This window comes from Hirundo rustica, chromosome 2, assembly GCF_015227805.2.
Source record: "Hirundo rustica isolate bHirRus1 chromosome 2, bHirRus1.pri.v3, whole genome shotgun sequence".
Taxonomy (NCBI): Eukaryota; Metazoa; Chordata; class Aves; order Passeriformes; family Hirundinidae; genus Hirundo; species Hirundo rustica.
Window position 1 is genome coordinate 20,897,817 of NC_053451.1, and position 19,346 is coordinate 20,917,162.

The 19,346-nt window shown below is 36.1% G+C and overlaps 1 protein-coding gene across 22 annotated transcripts in view; it reads left to right on the top strand.

Moving 5' to 3' along the window:
- The window catches only part of ABI3BP (ABI family member 3 binding protein), a 183,447-nt gene that overhangs the window by 116,143 nt on the left and 47,958 nt on the right, over nucleotides 1–19,346 (top strand). For 9 of the 22 annotated variants that reach the window (XM_058424358.1, XM_058424389.1, XM_058424398.1 and 6 more), the window contains 11 exons: nucleotides 4,292–4,357; nucleotides 5,269–5,343; nucleotides 6,378–6,458; nucleotides 7,372–7,446; nucleotides 8,279–8,356; nucleotides 8,899–8,973; nucleotides 10,062–10,127; nucleotides 11,373–11,453; nucleotides 14,606–14,674; nucleotides 17,344–17,391; nucleotides 17,865–17,939. In XM_058424358.1, coding sequence (XP_058280341.1) covers nucleotides 4,292–4,357; nucleotides 5,269–5,343; nucleotides 6,378–6,458; nucleotides 7,372–7,446; nucleotides 8,279–8,356; nucleotides 8,899–8,973; nucleotides 10,062–10,127; nucleotides 11,373–11,453; nucleotides 14,606–14,674; nucleotides 17,344–17,391; nucleotides 17,865–17,939 — 789 coding nt within the window. The remainder of the gene's footprint in view (nucleotides 1–4,291; nucleotides 4,358–5,268; nucleotides 5,344–6,377; nucleotides 6,459–7,371; nucleotides 7,447–8,278; nucleotides 8,357–8,898; nucleotides 8,974–10,061; nucleotides 10,128–11,372; nucleotides 11,454–14,605; nucleotides 14,675–17,343; nucleotides 17,392–17,864; nucleotides 17,940–19,346) is intronic. The other 13 variants (XM_058424406.1, XM_058424408.1, XM_058424362.1 and 10 more) reach the window with 12 other exon arrangements.

The following is a 19,346-nucleotide window of genomic DNA, read 5'->3' on the forward strand; positions in this document are numbered from 1 at the left end:
AGGGTGCTTTTGGTGAAATGTTGGTTTCCTTTACTTTGGGGACAAGAACAACTGCAACATTAAAATTCTACGTTGGGTAGCCTATTTTTGTTTAGGGCAATATCTAAGAAGTTTAAAATGCTGGATTATGATCTTCTTTCCAAATTCTGAGTTCACTTTTAGCATAATAGTTGGTCATATTACCCATGATTGCCACTGACCAATTATATATTACTTAATGTAATAGAATTTTACCATGAGATACTGTGGGGATTGTAACAAAATGTAATTTCTCTACTATATGCAGTGTGTCGTGATACAGATAGTTGTTGTATTGCTTCAAGTCATAGCCTTTTTAATTTTCTATTTACTTTATTATTACTAACGCATATTTCTCTGGTTATTGGTACTTAAGACATCATCCTGGTCAGTTGCAATGTTGGGGGCAGAGAGTGACATGTGCAGGAAATTCTCCTTGTGGATTTATCTTCTATAAATATTGCTCATGTTCAATTGTGGTTTTAAAACAGCTTTAATGGTTGTTCAAGTTGTAAATCCAGAAGTTGCATGGAATATTCAAACATATTTCTCATTAAGGAGGACTCTCCAACTATGACAAAAGTCCTTTTAGGGAGATTAAAAGCAGCACAGTGAGCATTGCAAACCCAAGTTCAGTGTTAGGCGTTGAGACTTGATCATCTAGATATATCTAGGGGAAAATAACCCATTTATTTAGGGAAAAAAAGGTTTGTCATCTTTCTCTATGTTTCCTAAATGATCAAGCCAATTTCTTTCATATTTTCTTCCTCTATAGGAAGAATTTAATGCTGAAGACAGGAGAGCTCCTTTTTTTCCTCTTGGTATACTCTGAGCCTTGTCTTCTACTGCAGACCTCTGGATATTTGTAAATGTTCTATAGCATCCCCCTGTACACAAGTAGTTACTTCCTTTTATATTTGCCATCTTAACAGCTATGTCGAACGCTTCTTTAAACCAGCGGTAGGCAAGGAGAAGACACCCAGAAAATGTATTTGTGCAACTCTTATTATTCCCATTTTTCAGCAAACAAAATGGAGAGGGAGAGGACAGTAAGTAGCCCTGTACCACAGAGAAGTGCAGGTGTAAAGGGAGAAATGTCTGGAACTCTTTCAATTCACACCGCTGTCAATCTACCCTACAAACTTTTGAGCCATTTTTGAAAGATTTTATTTGCTAAGACTCCTCAGGGAATATTGGGTTAGTTGCAACCATGGCAAGGCACTTGACCGTGGGTTTGAGTCACAGGGTACTGCCAGGAAAGGGCACGTGTCACCCGAAGTACAGAATTCTTTCAGAACAAGAACTCCATGTTTGAAATGTTCTCCTTGTTGGTCTGTCAGATCTGTGGTCTTCTACTTTTTCTTTAGTGTGTTCTTGCAAATGTGGTGACAGTTTCCAAACTTTGATTCCATTTTCTGAGATAAACTGTTTGACTGTCATCTGTTTGTGTTAGGAATTTGCTCTATGCTTATATGAGAAACTTTATTCTTTTTCAATAATACATTATTAGACAAGAGAAGGGATTTGTATTGTGATCTTTGCATTCACTGTTGTCATTTACAAATCTGTTCACTAATTAGTGTGCAGTAAATGTGACTCTTCTTGTAGCTTATCCTTGTCTTTGAGTGTTGTTGTGAGATTCTGTCTGTTCAAAGTACTTCATACCTGTTCAGATTGAAAACTTGTAAATTAATCAAGCTATTCTATTAGAGATTCTTACAGATTTTGGTTAAGAAAGCACAGGTTGGTTTTCTTCTACCAGTGTGCCCAACTCTTGATGGAAATCCTTATTAAGTTCACCTTTATGCATTTTTCAGTGGAGAACCTATTGTTTCTTTTTTTCCCCAGGCATATATTAGTTTAGACCCAAAGTTCATATTTTTAAGTGTGGTATAGTATATAATAATCAGAGCTAGTTAATAATTTTTCAGATTAAATATAAGGTGGGCAGTATCTTTGATGCAAACAATAGTCATTTACTAGTTTGCAGTTTATAGTTGGAAAATATACGATGCCAGAAAAAGGATTTTGGAATGTGTCATTTACTGCAGTTAAAAGGCAGCTCTGGAGCATCAAGACTGCCACAATTGTGCAATAGGAGCAGTGTTTAGCTAGTGGCTGGAGGTTTGTGATAATATCAAGTGACTATAATTTGATGTAGGATTTATTTGGTAGAAAGAGTATACATAAGAAACCACAATTTAAATACTGACTTGTTTGGGTGTGATTAAAATAATGCTTTCATATGCATAGAGACTGCCATAACATCTCAAGATAGTTTCCATCTCTAATCTTAGCTCTCCCGAGACCAGTTTTGGAGCCCACGTCTTTTCCTTTCCTGAAAACCACAAGGACAGTGATGGGTAAACAGTGATTCCATCCTAATTTCTATCATTTCACAATACTTAAATAAGAAAAGCTGTATTTTAAAATTTAGTCCAAACATTTCAGTTCTTTTACTGATAGTGGCAATGCCAAACATTTCAGCAAGATGGTCAGTCATTTTTGTAAATGATGAGATATTTAATTATTAGACTTCTCATTTACTCTTCCTAGTTTTCTGCTCTATAGGCTTAGTTCACTAAAGATTAACTCTCTGTATTCTACACTAACTCAACTAAGCCCCCCAGTTTTGAAGTGGAATAATCTTGTAATGAATGCAAATAGTTATGTAAAAGAGCTGAATGCAATATGGACTTTATTCACAGAGTTCTGACCTGACACAGCTTTAAAATAAAAACTTCACCTCTATTTCTAAAGGCAGTTTTCTGATTTCATCTTAGTTACTCAGAGACCAAAGCTGAAATCTACTTCTCCTTACCTTGCAAGCCAAGGAACAACAGATGGTAATAAAATATTTTAATTTTTTTCTTTATCCTTGCCATCATTTGACATAATTTTCACGCGCTTTGTGCAATATCTATGGTTTGTTAATGTACTTTAAAACACTTGCCATACTAATGACATAATTTTGATGCTAGAACATATGCTTTTTTCCATCACTTGAAAAGTCGATTTTGAAGGGAAGAAGAATTTGTCACAGAATACATATGCGCGTTTTTTATTTTGAAAATTCTTTCTAGAACGAAATATTACAATATGACAGAAACATAATTTTGTGTTTTCTTACTGATGTGGATTTGTTAGCATACAGAACATTTTTTTAACATTTGAATGGGAACTAAGGTTCAAGCTTGATGAATAGGCATGTTAATCATTGGTTTAGAGACTAACTGTAAGGAAGAATGGGAATTATATTTCACAGGGAATTGTAAGGCCTTTCATGTGAATGATGAGAGCTTATACGTTCTGTTATATGGAAAACAATAATAGTGAAAACAGTAAGGAAATACTTATTTGCAAAAATTACTGAACTTTTAAGAAAGGTTGGAGTTATAACTGAATATTGATAGCAAAATGAGCAGTTTATTCCTTAATGCTAGAAAAATTATTAATGAGTATTTGCAGCTGCTTACATTGGTGACATACCCAGCATTTATCATCCTGAATTTTGAATTGTGAGTTGAGATCTCGGCTCATGCTCTGTCTGCATTACCTGTTGGTTTTGCGTCTGCCAAGGAAATGTAAGGAGTGGTTTGGTGAATTGGATATTTTGGCATTTTTCTGTTGATGTGGAGCCATTTAGCTATTGAGCCTCAGGGAGTATTGGGTTAGTTGCAACCGCAGCAAGACACTTGGCCGTGGGTTTGAGTCGCAGGGTACTGCCAGGAAAGGGCACGTGTGGCCCTAAGTACAGACATTTAGGGTGTTGTGAGCTGGTGCTGCTTGTACTGCTGTGGCAAGGCTGAGTGGATATCTCAAGAGCGTTTCTGTGTCTGACCGTAGCAACCGAGAGACCAGACCTGGAATCCACCTTGTCTGCTTCACAGGAAACCACCAGGATGGGTAAATAGCCAGCGATTCCCTCCTTCCCTGCTTCCTATGGCAATGCTCTTCTCTGCAGCGATGAGCCTGGTCGGATGTGCTGGTGTCCCAAAGAGTGGGTCCGTGATGTGGCTGGCTCCTTATGGCTCCTTACTAAAATTATTCTACCTGCAAATTTCCTGTGGAGCCGTGTCTAGGTTTCCTCTCGTGCCTTGGCTGCCAATGCCAGTTGAGAGGCAGCTTTGTGCCACCGTGGGGAGTGCAGCTGTGCCACGGGAGCCTGGCCCAAGCAGGGCCACGTCCCCTTCTTTACAACTCTGCCTTGAAGTGGCCTGTGTGACATCAGCCCGAGTGAGGACCTGAAGGTGGTTTCTGTGTTTGATCTTAGCTCCTCGAAGACCAAGGCCGAAGTCCACCACTCCTTCCTCCCTGGCAACTCAACAAACTGTGATGGGTAACTAGCAACAGCCTTCTTTTCCCATTGTCTGCCATCTCTTTCACTTCCCATCACACCTGCCATGCCACCCCAAACCACCTTGTCATCTTCCATGCAGAGGATGAAGACTTGTTGGTGCAGCTTGGCTGGTCAAAGCACTCGGCACACCGGTCCTGCAATTCTCTTGTTTGATCCCACGCTTTTTCCATGGCTGATGAGCATATTCTGCAGGAAGCATGTGACATTCTGCAGAGAGACCACGTTGTTTCACCTGGCCTTCATCTCCATTCCCCTGCTTCTGTGTGTTTGAGTAGTTGCTCTTGCTTTCTCTGATGCATTCAAATATATTAGCATTCCTAAGAGGCAAAACCAGCTGGGCTGGCACAAGAGGACACGCCTTTCCATGGCTGCTGCTTTTGAGGCCATGATAAGGTTTTAAGATCAAAACTTCATTTCAGCTTTTGGTGAATCAGAGGATCTTTCTTCACCATTTGAGACACCAGCTGCCTCTGGAAGTAATGATATTTCTTGCAGTTCTGGTAGTAATGCGTGATGGGAATTGTCCCAAGAGATATTGTTGTGCTTTTAGCCAACCTGCTACTTTCCTTGGGCCGAGATTTTGGTAAAGCTTAAGTGTAGAGATGAAAGGGACCATATGTGCAAAACCATATTTAATTCTGGCATTGGCTATGGCAATTCCACTTCTCTTCTAATGAGATCTCTTCTTCATATTTCTTCTAGCAGCTTCTTCATCATTTTCATCATCAGTGCATTTTCACTCATTTACATTAGGAAATCCATGGCATGTTCATTTGAAATATTTTCCTTTCCCAAATCCCTAGTTTCTTAGTAATGTCTTGAAACCTTTTCAGTCTGTATGTTCAGATGGCAAAGGCTGTTTTGTTTTGGTTTTGTTTTTCTTTTTCCAGCTTCACTGGACTCTAATCATATTAGTTTCCTGTCCCAAACTTCTGCATCTGCAGAAATATCAAAAACAGAGACGGGTAAATTGTATTTATGATACTTCCATTGCTTATTATTTGGTTTTGCATCAAGTGTGTTACAGTTACAGGCTGTGTGCTCTGATTGCTTGGTGTCTGAAGCAGAATTTTGTTTTCAGTGTCTGATAGGCTCTGTAATTACATGGTGATATTTTGTTGTATAGGATCCAACACAAATGAAACCATAGGAATTAATAATTTTTGTGTGTTTTTTAGCCGTTGAATAGATGATGAGTGCATTATCAATTACATGTTCTTGACTGGGGCATTTCACCACGGGGGATTTTCTATTAGCTGTACCAAACACATTGTTTTGCAGTTTTCTCTGTTCATAAGACCTTTTTTCAGGTTATGTTTCTATTGCACCTTGAAACTTTTATTGCTGGGGTCATAGGTGTTCAAGAAGGCATTTGTATTCATTGCAAAGGTACAAATGTTCAAGAGATGAGAAGGAACATTATCCTAAACCTGGCAGTCAATATTTCAACAGTTTTGTGTTAGATTTTCTGCCTCAGTCTGTCCCTATCATAGAAGTTGTGTTAATTTATATTATGTCAATTAGATAAAATACTACAAATGACAAAGTGCGTTATGTATAGTATGCTAAAACCCGTAAGTCAAAATACTGGCTTTTGCTGTATAGAAGCATGCAAAGCTTTGGCAACAGAAATACTTGGTTGTACAAATCCATAGTTGCATGCATTTGAAGTACATAGGTCTCTTTCTATGGGTGCAGGTGAAGTCAAAAGCACAGTTTTTTCCATGTGACATGGGCACAGATCAATTGACTCATGTTGATAAATCTGCTCTTAGAGGGACTGCAGTTCTTGTCAGGTGTGTCTATGAGGTGCATTTGACATCTTCAAAACTTTGAAGTTTTGTTACCTTCTTTTAAAGTTGGAAATTTATGGAGCTCTGTTGTAGTGGTGTTGGCATCTTGTGAAACAATGTAAAGCAAACTTTCTTCTTCTGATTTTTGCTCCCCTTGCTACGTCTGCATCAATATGAATCTCAGGGATACTTATTTTTTTCCACAGCTACAAGTTCAGCTGACCTGGAAAAATCTATGCCTCCACTTTCCAGAACACCTCATGTGCTAAAAACCACTGCGGGTAATAGTAATGCATTAGCTTTTCAGTTAAACCCTTTTTTGGTGTTTGGACAGCCGTTTTGAAATTTTATTAATCCTAGAGATTTTGATCATCTTCTTTTGATTGTCTTCTGTGTGAGTCATGATTATTGAAAGCATCCTTTTTTACATGACAACTTGTGCTTTTTGCTCAGAAACTCACCTGGTAGCGTTTCTGATCTCCAACAGACTGTGAGATCAGAAACACTACTTCTAGGGCTATTTTGAGATATACTTACATGAAGTAAACCTGGTTTAAAGCTACTAAAGTAGGTTTAATGCTACTACTGGCTAAATCTTAATAAGAATTCTAAAAGTATGTGTTTTCTTACAAGCCTAATATGCTCAGTTAGAACACATTTTTATACCAGATATTGTCTTGCCAGCATAGAAAGCTTCTTTCTTACTATTTTGCTTTCGCTGTTTAGTGATTCTTTTTAACTTTACCCTTGTTTTTCATGTGTGTATGACAAATTATATGACATTAAAATTCACTAAAAATACTGACACAAAGCACTGAAGAAAACTGAAGCAGGTGCTTTTTTTCATTGAAATAAACTTGCAGTGCTCTTTAGTTTTTATAGTTTGGGGGAGGGGATTGAGTGCTGTATAATTGTGGTATTAGAAATCTTTATCTTTGTGTTTTCTGGGTCGCTTTAAACTACAAAGCAATATTAGCTTTGGCTGGCTGACAACTTAGTTTTACTTCTCACTTCAAGCACTACCTTCAGCTCACACTCTAAACCAATACTGCTCCATTCCTAAGGAGGTAAGGTGTGCTTATGGAGAAGTGCAGATTAGGTGTGCTATAACATATCAGGTTTTTCAGTTGTTTTTTTATGACCAAAAAAGCTGTGTGTAGTATTAATAATCATAGATAACATGACATGGTTTTTTTGTAGTTTTTGGTGGTATTCAGCCTGTTCTTTCGAGTCCTGTGGCACCTAGTAAGCCTGAAATAACAGAAGCTGGACCAGGTACAATAATCTCTACCTAGCTCTTAATTCAGTAGCTCAAGCCATGCTCTAAAACTCAACTGAAATTAATACACTGTTGTTTTTTTCAGTGCACCTTTGGATTATCCTGTAACAGCTGATTTCAAATTTATGTTGCTGCTAAGGGTTGAACTTGGTGTTTTCTCACAGTTATAATGCACATGGTGACTCACAGTCACGTGGTTCAGTCTGTGGAAAAATATGCTGCATAGATAACTGAGAAAACAGTATTTGTAGAGTATCTCTGATGAAAGCACTGATGGAAACTGTAGGTTGCGTTTTATTGTTGTAGCATCACCAGAAATGTTAGCATTAGTGCATCCTTAGCAGCATGAAATTGGTTAACAGTTACAGACACTCAGTGGTTTTGGACTGAAACCGCAGTTGGATCTGTTGTCAGGTTTCTGTTCCAAATTTTTTGTTTTAATGTGTGACTAATTGATTGTTCAACATGTCCTCTTCATTAAATATCTACTTTGTACACAGTACCATCTCCCCTAAGTATTGGACCAAAACTCAAAATGTTTGAAACCCCTACTTAAAATCTTGGCAGTGGTTGAGATTCAGACCAGTTGCAATGAAGGCCGGAGGAAATAAATATCCAAAGTTTTTGCTCATCACAGATGCTCTGATTTATAGTCACTGAAGCTCTATGCAGTTCTGAATTTCTCCCTAATGTATTCTAAACTGATAAGTGTCCAGGCATTGGTGAAATAGTTGTTGTTCTTGTTAAAACAAATTTATTTTTGCTCATGAAAGAAGAGTTTCTTCCATTAGCTCTTTGCTCTCTTATGACTGTCATCATTTCTTCCAGCAGCAAGAAGTGAACCCATTCTGGAATCTTTCACACCTAAAACTTCCCGTCCTTTTCAATGGCCAAGGGTAACATTAGGTAATGTTGTTTTCACCCAGTGAAAAACTCTGTTTGTTTTGAGCACTCCATTCCATATGAATGCATTCTTTCCACATATCATTTCACATCCATAGTCACTCTTTTTCCTGGTTAGAGTGTCTTGTTCTTCCATCATCATTATATTGATTGTTCTTGGCGTACCTGTGTATGAGAACAAGGTTCTGGGTGGATTTACTGTCTCAGAGAAGTAGAACTTTTCTCTTGCATGACAAAACACCATCATCTTTTTATTAGTGTTCTATCTCTTTTATTCCCAATGCACATGCATGTGCTGATTGTCTCTAGTATGTAAAGCTTCCAAAATGGAAATTTTAATTGCTTTGGACTCGCAGAATCTTATTTCTGGTCAACGTACAGCATTTCAGTGTCATCTCCATTCCACACTTCAAAATCTGATTTCATCGGCTGGCTTTGGTGTTCCATACTAAGTTGTCTTCAATATAAACTTGTGACGTGTGCTGTTTGTTGCGGGAAATGCTTGTCAAACAATTTTTCATTGCAAACTGAGCTCTTTCTTTCAGCTCCTAAAGAAATACCACTTATTCCTTCTAAACCGAAACCATCTGCTACCCCAGAAGTACAGCGTGTGAAACCTGGTAATTGTGCACAACAATTTCATAAGTTGGTATGCAGAGAGATATGTTCTCTAAAAATATCTAAGCAAAACTTCCTAAAAAAGGACAGGATCTGTGCAATACATGAGCATCCTGACTAACTCATCATTCTTAAATTGGTCATTGACTCTCATTAACTTAAAGAGAGTTAAGCTCATCAGTTTTATGCACTTGTATCCAGTGATAAAAATATAAACCAGTTCTCTAGTGTTGCAACCTTTTTAAAGGACTGGAATGGAAAAAAAAATTTCTGGGTGGCACAAGAGTAAAAAAAAAAAAAAATTATATAACACTCCTATAAGCAATAAATATGATTATTATTTTTATAATCTCTTTTGCCACTCCCCATCTCCCATTTTCACACAGACATACTATGGCAAAGATGACTTCTTTGCTAATACCGTGGGAACATAATCATTGTGTTGTGTATTTTCTGCCTTATGATCAAAAAAACAGACCTCTACTAATTTTCTTTGGATTCGGGATTAAGGGAAATTATTTTACCTCCTTTAGTGATTCAGGTACTGGACCAATAAATATTATGCTGTGGATTATTTGAGATCTAAAATGTTTCTGTTCTCATGTCTTATAAACAGACAGATCAGTAAAAAACAGTAGCTGCCTTTACTATCTCATACCTCTCTTGCAATTAACTGCAGGTACTGATTTAGAATTTTCAGCAAAACTTTGGCCTTTAGAAGTTTCCTTCCATGTGGATTCTCCAGTGTTCATTACAGTCCACATTCTTTTCTTCCTCATCTCTCCTTTCTCACTATTCTGCCTTAACCAAAGAGAAATTTGTTTGCTGACTGAATCAAATACAGGACTAAAAATATCTTAAGAACATAAGTATGGGGAAAGAGCCTTAGAAGCAGACTCTCACAATTTTTCAGTGTGCAATTTCATAGGAAACAAAGCTAAAAGGAGTGTAGTGTGTTACATGCAAGAGCAAGACCTATCTAGACTGTTTAAAAAACAACTCCCCTGAACTACTGGAATGATAACACCTATGGCTTCGTGTTAATACATCTACTGATCAATTTGATTACATCTAAATTTTTCTTTTCTAGCCCCTAAACCACCACTTTTGGAGCCTAAAACTTCTCAGACCGTTGAACAACCAAAAGCAACCCTAGGTAATTGTCGTGGTTTGGGACAAATTTGGGAGAAAACAGTAATACATATTTCTGTAGCTGTTGGCCACTCTTCTTTGCAGTCCAAGCCACAGTTTGTACTGCTACTTTATCTCATAGCTTTTGCTGTATTTAATCTATTTCTCTGAAAGAAGACAGTTAGGAGATAAGCATTCAGAAATGTTTTTCTAAGCTTAGGAGAAAAAGAATCCATTTTTTCTATGCAGCTTTGCTAGTTCCATGGTACAGTAAAAATTTTTAACTTCCATTTTACTGAGAGCTTTTCTACACCAACATTCTTTATTCAGAAAACCCATTGGAAATGCCAAGTGTAAAGGTATTGTGGATGTTAATCCCAGAACTCTCCGTGAAGGATTCCTGCAGTACTAAGTTAATGTGTTAATTCCACTGTTTTATGAATTCGTCTGAATGTCATTTTGACTTGGAAAACTTCATGGCTCCACTCCTCTCTGCTCATTGTAGATGTCAAGCATTTTTCTACTGTGTCAATTGCTATAAAACATTTTATTGGATAGCAGTCTCATAGCACTGCTTTTTAAAAATGCACCAAGTTACTTACCTCTGCCTGAAACTGAGTTTATGCTTTATCTGAAGACAGACTAACAGGCAGATTAGCTAATTACAGTTTGAGCCCATGTATGTTTGGTGGAAAAAGGGTTTCTAGGACTCATTGTTCTTAATTTTTACCATTTAGATTATACTGCTATTCTACTTATATTGTTCTAGTTGCATTAGCTGCTTCTGTTCTATTAGCAGAATTCAATGACTGCAGTTATGAAGTAGTTCCATTTTTTTTTAATTGATTGCATGTTCTTCCAGCTGTTTGCCAGTAATTTCTTTACTGTGCCAAAAACTGAGGACACTTTTGTATATTTTGTCTATATATGTCTTCTTTTGACTTAAAATTGACCTGGATTTCAAAAGGATTGAAAACATTATTGTATTATCTCTTAGGTATCTTGCAAAATTAAATTTGCTAACTTAATGAGAGGAATACTCAGATGTGACTGCAAGCTTCTGTTGAATATTTAAATGCAATTACTTTTACAGTGAAGAACAGAGGGATTTTGCTGGAGTAGTGTATTCTTTGGAAGATTTTTGAGAAGCCTTCTTGGCATATCTGATTCTACCATTTGCTTTTGTTCCCAGTAGTCATTCATTGCCTCGTTTGATTTTTTTGTGGTACAATGGCAAACATAAACTTACAATCGAGTATATTTCTTTCAGCTCCTAAAGAAGCAAAACTCACTACTTCTGCATCTAAACCTAGACCATCTGCCAGACCCCAAAAGCCACGAACTAAACCTGGTAACTAATTTCCATAGCAAACATTTGTTATAGTGTATCGCTTAAGTACTGCATTTTAGCTTTAATTTCTTCTGTGTGAATGTGAAATTGAGCACTTTATCATCAGAAAGGTGAGGAATTCCTCTTTGAGGTATAATAATTTTGTATTGGATCTCACAGAAGCAAAGGAAGAAAACTTAACTTTTGTATCCAAAGTCCCCAACTCACGCAGCCTGACATTGAAGCAAATGGTCTTCCTGCTTTTCATTTTGAAATAACAGGTTTTCCTGCTTTGTTCAGCATAGGGTCCAGAGAACACAAATTCTACTGTTTTGCTGATGATTATAGCATCTTACATAGAACCATAGGATTTGTATTGATTCAGTGATCATTAGTGCATATGTAGGCTTACCTGAAACTGTGAAAGTAAGAGTGGAATTTTGTTCTGGAATTCAGTAAAGACATATTTTATGATCCCAAACGAAGTAGCAATTTCACACTGAGGTTAAATTTGGTCTACGATGTGTGGCAGAGAATAAAGCACACCTGGCATTTTCTGGGCCTGAGGAATAAATAAATACAGTTGTAAAAATATTTCTAGTGTTACATGGTTTATAATGAAATTAGAAAGCTTGAAATTGCATAATTGCTTATTGTAAGAATATATTACTCAATGCTGGAAGAGATCAGATGATTTTATTAAATTCTTTCCAGATTCCCTGCAAATTATTTTTTGCTCATAAAAAGAAATTAACTCTCTTCAGACCAAATTATTCCCTGTGAAGCTTGTTAAAGGAATGGCACTTATGACTTGGAATTGTCTCAGAATGCTGTGCCTAATTAGTTTTTTATGCTGATTGCAACTCCTGCATAATTTTTAGTGTAGGCAATCCGGTATTGTATTGCAAGAATCATTACTTTTGTCTCTGCTCTAGATTTCTATGTCTCAATATAGAACTGAGTCCTGCATGTTGTTTTTTGAAATGGCTGACAAAAAAAGCAACTCAATTGGAAACTGTTGCATAAATTTGTTTTACACCCTGGGACTGGCAAGATCGAGGTTTCATCCTGGTATTTCCACACTGAATGACTCTACAGCAAATTTCTGTATGCCTACAAAGAAAGTGGCACTGTTCCGTATTTGTACATGTGCCTCTGGCTTTTTCTTTCCCATTAGTGGTCTCACAAATCATTTAGGTAGAATCCTAAGACGCTCTTTTTAATCTTGATGAAGCTTGTCATGATTCTCTTGTGAGTAGGTAGTGAAACTGGCCCATGTTCTGATGTGACAAATTATATTCTTGTTCAGAAAATAGTATTTAAGCTGTAAAATATGCAGTGCATGGGGATAAGCTGGCTTTTGGGTAGGTGGTAAAATGGTCAAAGAGCAGAAGTCTGTCTGTGTTCCAGCATCACTTGGAAGTTCAGCTTAAATTAGAAACTTGTGTCATTATAGTGGTTGTCACCTTTCCCTGACAGTGAATCAAAATAATGAACAATATATGCCAAATTCCTATTTAATCAATGACTTACTAATAACTGCCTTTGGGTCAAGCTATTAATTTTGGCCTTCATTAGTAATATGTTTCTGGTAAAGTATTTGCCTTTTTTGGAAGCGGAGAAAAAAAGCTTCATTTAAAAAACCCCAAACATTTAAATGATTTTCAGATTTTCTAGCTAACAAACTGTACATTCTAGTGAAAGTTCACAGTTTCATTCTCTTGCTTGGTATTTGGGTAACTGAATCTGTTGCCTGCATGAAAAAAAATAAGGTTTCGTTGCCAACGTGATCATGCCCAGCCATTGTCGTCACTTCTACTATTGTTAGCATGAATACCTCTCTCTAAACATTCTCCATTTTTCAGAAAAGGAAATTATAATGAATTTTCTATTGTGCGCTCAAATGCACTGCAAAACTTTCTTTACCGAAAAGTTTTTAAATATCTCCAGGGACTGAGACTCCGCAACTTCTCTGGTCATTTACTTAAATGCACAAATTATTTGCCCTGAAGACAGTTTGGAGTACTTTACCTTCTTAGAATAGTGGCAATTGTATCAAATATAAAAGCTGTCTAAGCTATTAAAAAAAAGTCATTAAAGAAAAGAGGGAAAAATTAGAATTCTTAAATAATTCAGTCTTTTAAATTTAAACACCGTCCATCCAGGTAAGCCACCATAAACCCTCTTGTGGGGAAATAGAAACTTTTAAATTAAGAATGCAATTTTCTATCTAAACTAAGAGACTCTTGGAAGTGTTAGGTCAGATTTTATTGTACTTAAAAAAATTAAGGTAACTTCCTTGAAATAAGTGCGTTTGTGAGTCTTAAAATGCTTGTGAATTAAAACGTGACAAATTGTTAGTATGTCCAAAACTATATTTTGAGGCACATCGTACCATATTTATCCATCACTTTTTCTTTCCTAATTAAAGTCTGTAGGGAGGGACAGAAGTTAAGTGTCAAAACAGAGTAAACAAAGCAAAATTTGAAGGATTTCAAATCTTTGTGCTTTGAAGCACAAAGATTACTCAATGATTGTAAATGCATTTGGGAATTAAAATGGATTCTGCTTGTAAAGTCATGCTAATATCAAACAATTTTACCAATTTTGACTTCAGAGTTCTTTATATTTTTCAGAGTGTTTAGAGTTTGTTCCTTTCAAACGCAATTAAGTACTCTAGATAGAGATGGGAAGCTTATTAACTTGATGATCTTATGTGCAGTGGCACTAGATAATGTGCTGGGATCTTCAGCCTTGCTTTCTGTGGCTTTACAGTTATACACCTGAATCCTTTCACATCTATCCTTTGTATCACTATGAGTGAAACCCAGGAAGACCAATAGAAAGATTTACTAAAGAAAATGGACTTCTCTGGAGCTGTTTCTTTTCAGAGGTCTAAAGAGATAAAAATTCAGTAAAACAGGAAGGTGACGCTTTAGAGAGCTCCTCTAAAGTGCGTTCCTGTAACATAAATGCATTTTGTATTTTCCAAGAGCAGCAAAAGTCACACAGGGTGATTTCAGTAAATTTGTCATTTACTCAATGTTTCCATTGCAAGAGTTTTGTAAAGGTGGATTATAGCTGGGAAGCAAGAGCAGCTGAGCTGTACCAGCAGTTGAAAAATAGATACAGATGCACCTGTATTTCTTTTAAGAAAATTCTCTTTATTCCAGCAGCAGCCATTCCAACATCAGTCACTGCTAGGAGTCCCTACACATATGAAGGTCCAAAGACTGCAGAGGGTAATGATTATGAGTCATCCTTAGTCACTCTTCTTTTCATTGGTCTTGATAACATGTGCAGTTGAAAACACCATTTCCTGGAGGCTTCTTGCTTATTCATGTGTGGTCCAAACCCAGCAAATGGAAGTATAGTTTTGGTGCTTTATTGTTTCTCCATGCTTCTAACATGGAGATGTTTTCTAAAAGATAGGCTCTCACTTCAAAGGTATTTACTTAAAAGTTTCACTTACATTAGAGGAAGAAAGAATAAGAATTATTACAATAATAAAGATTTTATGGAATATAGAAATACCACAATCAAAAAATTACATTCAAAACTACACACTGCCAAACAATTCCTGCAGAAGGAGTTTTGTAGCACATTGCTTGACAATTTCCCAAATGTATGGGAAATACTGCATTTTTTTCAATTAATACAGCCAAACTTGTGTTCAATTTTAAAAATTAGTTTTATTTTTAACGAGGAGCACAGTTTATATAAAGTAATACATGGCCTTTTTTAGTATAGGAATATATATTGATATGCTTAATATATTTTTTTTTTTATGCAGACTAAGAACAAAGGTCTCTCCTTTGCAGTGAGCCCTTAAATGCTGTATCTAATTCAAAGGAGAATTTGAATCACTATTTGCATTTACTGTTCTGGTTTTATTCTGAGAAGGGCTCCAAGATGCTTTCAGCAGTCTAGCTTTGCTCTTTAAAACCTGATGAAGCTGACTACATATAATGATGCTTCACAGGACAAGGACGCTTTAAGCATACTTAAATGATTTGATAAAATAGAATCAGTTTGGTTTGGTCAATTAGCAACAAATCACTTAAACTCATAGTTTTCAACTGCAACAAGTTCTATACCATGAAATACTCTCAAAACTCCTCTAATGACATTGATTTGTCAAGGTCAATGTTACATAACAACCTTTTCTTAGCATTGCCTAAATATCTTTCTTTTTGCTTTTGACTAAACTATGAGAAGTTAATTTTGCTGCAGAAGAACATCCAGCTCTTTGATTATCCATCAAATGGATAATCATTGCTTGTTTTGTTCATATCCAATATTTCATGCATTAAACACATAGTACAATTTCTTTTTCTGTGGTTATTGATTGATATGGAGAGAGGATCATTTCCTAGACTTCATTTCTTCATTGCTGAATGTGAATGTGATTTTCTGTAGGACTTCTGCTTTCGGCTTAAATGCTGGTTTTCATGACACAACCTTCCCAGTTCACGTTCCTCACATTTGAAGCCCAAAAGATCTAAGATCAAAACACCTCAAGCCAAATCTAATAAGGCAGTTCTTTTGAAATTACATACTTTGAGGCTTGCTATTAGTGCAGAAAGTAAAGAAAACAAAAATGTCAATTTTTTTTTCCTCTAGGTGGGGAGAAGAGCCATTCATTTTTTTGGGATAATACTTGTGCAAAAAGAAATAATTTTGCTCCAGAAGACAGTTTTCAGGCCTAACAAATAATATAAATTTGTTTTTAATATTGGAAGCTTTTTTTTCTCTTTGTAAGAACTGACTGATTTTTCAAAGGCAACCTGAAAAATAGAAATTTAGTCTAGAAAAATAGTCTTGTGTAGGAAAAGATCTTGAATTTAAACAAAGGTAAATGATGGATTTGAATAATAACAAAGTCTTATTAGGCATATGTGGTGAGAACGTTTATAAAATTAGTGACTAGTTTAAAATTTCTGTAGTGTATCTGGCCACTGTCAATAGAAGTTAATGCTGGTTGTTTGGGGATTTTTTTCCTCATTTGCTGCAATATTAATACTACTGAATATTACACTGTGAATGTTTGATATCACAGTATTTATTACGTGTACTAACAAAGTGCTCCTCAAGTGCAATCAAAGTTTTATAGAGTTATTTATTGTGAAGCCCATTTTTAGAATAGGTAGATGCATAAGAGATTTTGAGAGATAAGTGAATATTGGTTATAGAAAAGATTCTCTCTTTAGGTGTGTATGTCTGTGTTATATGCTGCTTTACTTATTACTGCCCTGAGAGGGGAGAATTTATGCATTAACACTATTTTAATGTATTTTCTTTATTGCCAAGAAATTTTTATAGATCCTGCCATCTCATAGCTTTTTGTCCCATTTGGTATAGTTTGTGACCAGGAAAAAGGCGTGATATATTGGGTTTGTGATCCAAATTGTAAGTGGATATGAGAAAAAACAAACAGGCTTTGTCAAGCTACGTTTTTTCAGATAACTAATAAATACACCTCTACCGATAGCAGTCTTTTAGTCCTCTGCTTAATTGCTCACTTTAAAGGAAAAATTAAACTCTTTTGTCATGGTCAGCACAATACTTTCAAGTAACAGGGTTTAGTTTGGGGACTCCTGACATTCTGTATATCAGGAGTCCCTTGCTGTCTCTGGGTTAAACTCTATGACCTCTTCTCTTGCTCGTTCTTGGATTTCCTGATTTATATCCACATATTTTTGCTTCTATTGCCATCAAGTTTGTCCAATTACTTATTTCTTATTTTACCTGTATTATTAAGAATTTTAATTGCCCATAGTTTAAAAGTCAACTTTAAGATCCATATTACTGTGGTGTTGAGTTAGTGCCTGCTTTTCTACTTACCACTGGAGTAATTTTAAGATTTTGGAGTGTGTTCCTTACTCACTTTTTCACACTGTTTCTGTTGCAGTCTTGGAACCTATTACACTTAGAACTGAACCACCAAGGTCACCCGTAGGTAATAGTATTTCCTTGCCAAGCTGTTGTATTTGCTTTATTCACATCACAGCAAGCATCACTGAAGTTAATCACCTTATGCCTCAGGATGGTTTCATTTAACCTCATTTTTCTTCTAGGTAATTATCTTGCTTGGCATTCAAAACAGCTGGGTGTATTGCTCTCTTCACAGCTGGAATGTCTCCTTTATAAAAAAAGAAATTGTGCTGGCAGCTCTGAATCACCTTTCTCACAATTTTGCTTGTTTGTGCTTGTTCCAGTTTTTATTTTAGAAATAAAAACAAAAACTGAGCTTCAGAAATGACTAAAATTCCACTTTCTTGCTTAGATTGTTGTAAACACATGGAGAGTATTACCTGACTTACCTACTTCTCAGTTGCAGGTGTGAGGTTTCTGTGCTTGTGTGTTCAGCTGGTATCAGATGCTAATTGCTGCGCAATTTAACTAATTTATTGCCCACATTTTCTCTTTCAGCACCAAAGGAGACTCAACGTGTTCCTTCTAAACCTAAAACTTCACCCAAACCTCACATCCCACAAGCCAAAGATGGTAAACTGCTTTGTGATTGTTTCTAGTACAGTTTATTTTGGATTGAAATGTATTTACGAGCAGCCGTTCAGTTAACTGAGCCAGTTAAAACAGAATGGGGTTCTGTTCTGTTCAGTGATTTAATTGCAGTTTTCACAAATAGTGACATTTGCTACGTATTTCTCACAGAGCAAAAGAATAAACCTCTGCTACTTCAGGGCAACAGGATGAGAATAGTGTTGTTACACTCAGATTAACCTTGCTAACTAAAGCAAATACCAAGCAATTAAAGCGTGTACTGAGGCTACTTGGGGGGTAGCATTCTTTCCAATATTGCTTTGCATTGTTAGAGTAAATCTGTTCCCTTCTAAGCTGCAATTAATTAATTTCATGTCGTTATTATTTTCTGCATGAGGTAGTAAATTGCCCAGTTATACATGCATACTTAGTATTTGTTTATAAATGTTTATTGGCATTAATGATCTTCTACATTGTATTCCAAAATACTGGATTTTTATGTCATTAAATGTGCAAGCAGTTGAATTCAGTGGTAGGCAGAAAAAATTACTTTCTGTCCCATACTCTCCAGTTGGTAATATCAACAGAAAATTTCAAGGGTCTTAAATATCAGCATATTGATGTTTGGTAAATGTGAAAAATTTAAGAATAAACACTTTATTGAAGACCTTTAGATTGTAGACATAGACCAATATTTTTGAAATCTGATGTTATCTATTAGGTGTGATTTCCTCATATAGCAAACAGTCAAAATCCTTGTCTTCTCATAATTTTTTAACCATGGCATTTGATTATAAAACATTGTTTCCAAATTACACCTTAGGATGCAACTTCTCATACACTCAATTTTTACCTTTGTGGCTGTTTTTCATTGTTATGGTAGTCTGGCCTTCTCAGAAATGGTTTATGGTTTTGTCACACAAATGTTGTGAGCTTGTATTAATCTGTGTTTAAAACAAACAAACAAAAACAATCCCCCCAACAACTTACTGTTTCTTCAAGAATGTGTAATATACAGAACATTTTCTACAGCATCATCCACTTATCTTGTACTTTTCTTAAAAGATCCAAAGACGTCTCTTCTTTTGTTGTATTGTAATCCTTACAGAAGAATTGACACATCAATTTCACATCCTTATGGCCCTAAACCACCCAGTTTTATTTTAGACCCATGCCTGCCTAGAGGTGGATTATATGACTGTGCAATGTGATACACCATACAATGTTCTTTAATAATAGTGTTCAGTACATAGGCAAGTACTGTCTGATTCCAATTGTGTATATGGAATGCATTTAAACACATCACCAAGGGAAGAGACTCTTGTCCCTCAAAAGCCATTTTCTGAGTAACAGGATGATAATATTTGGATATTTTATTGAAGTCTATGAGAGAACAAATCTCACGCTATG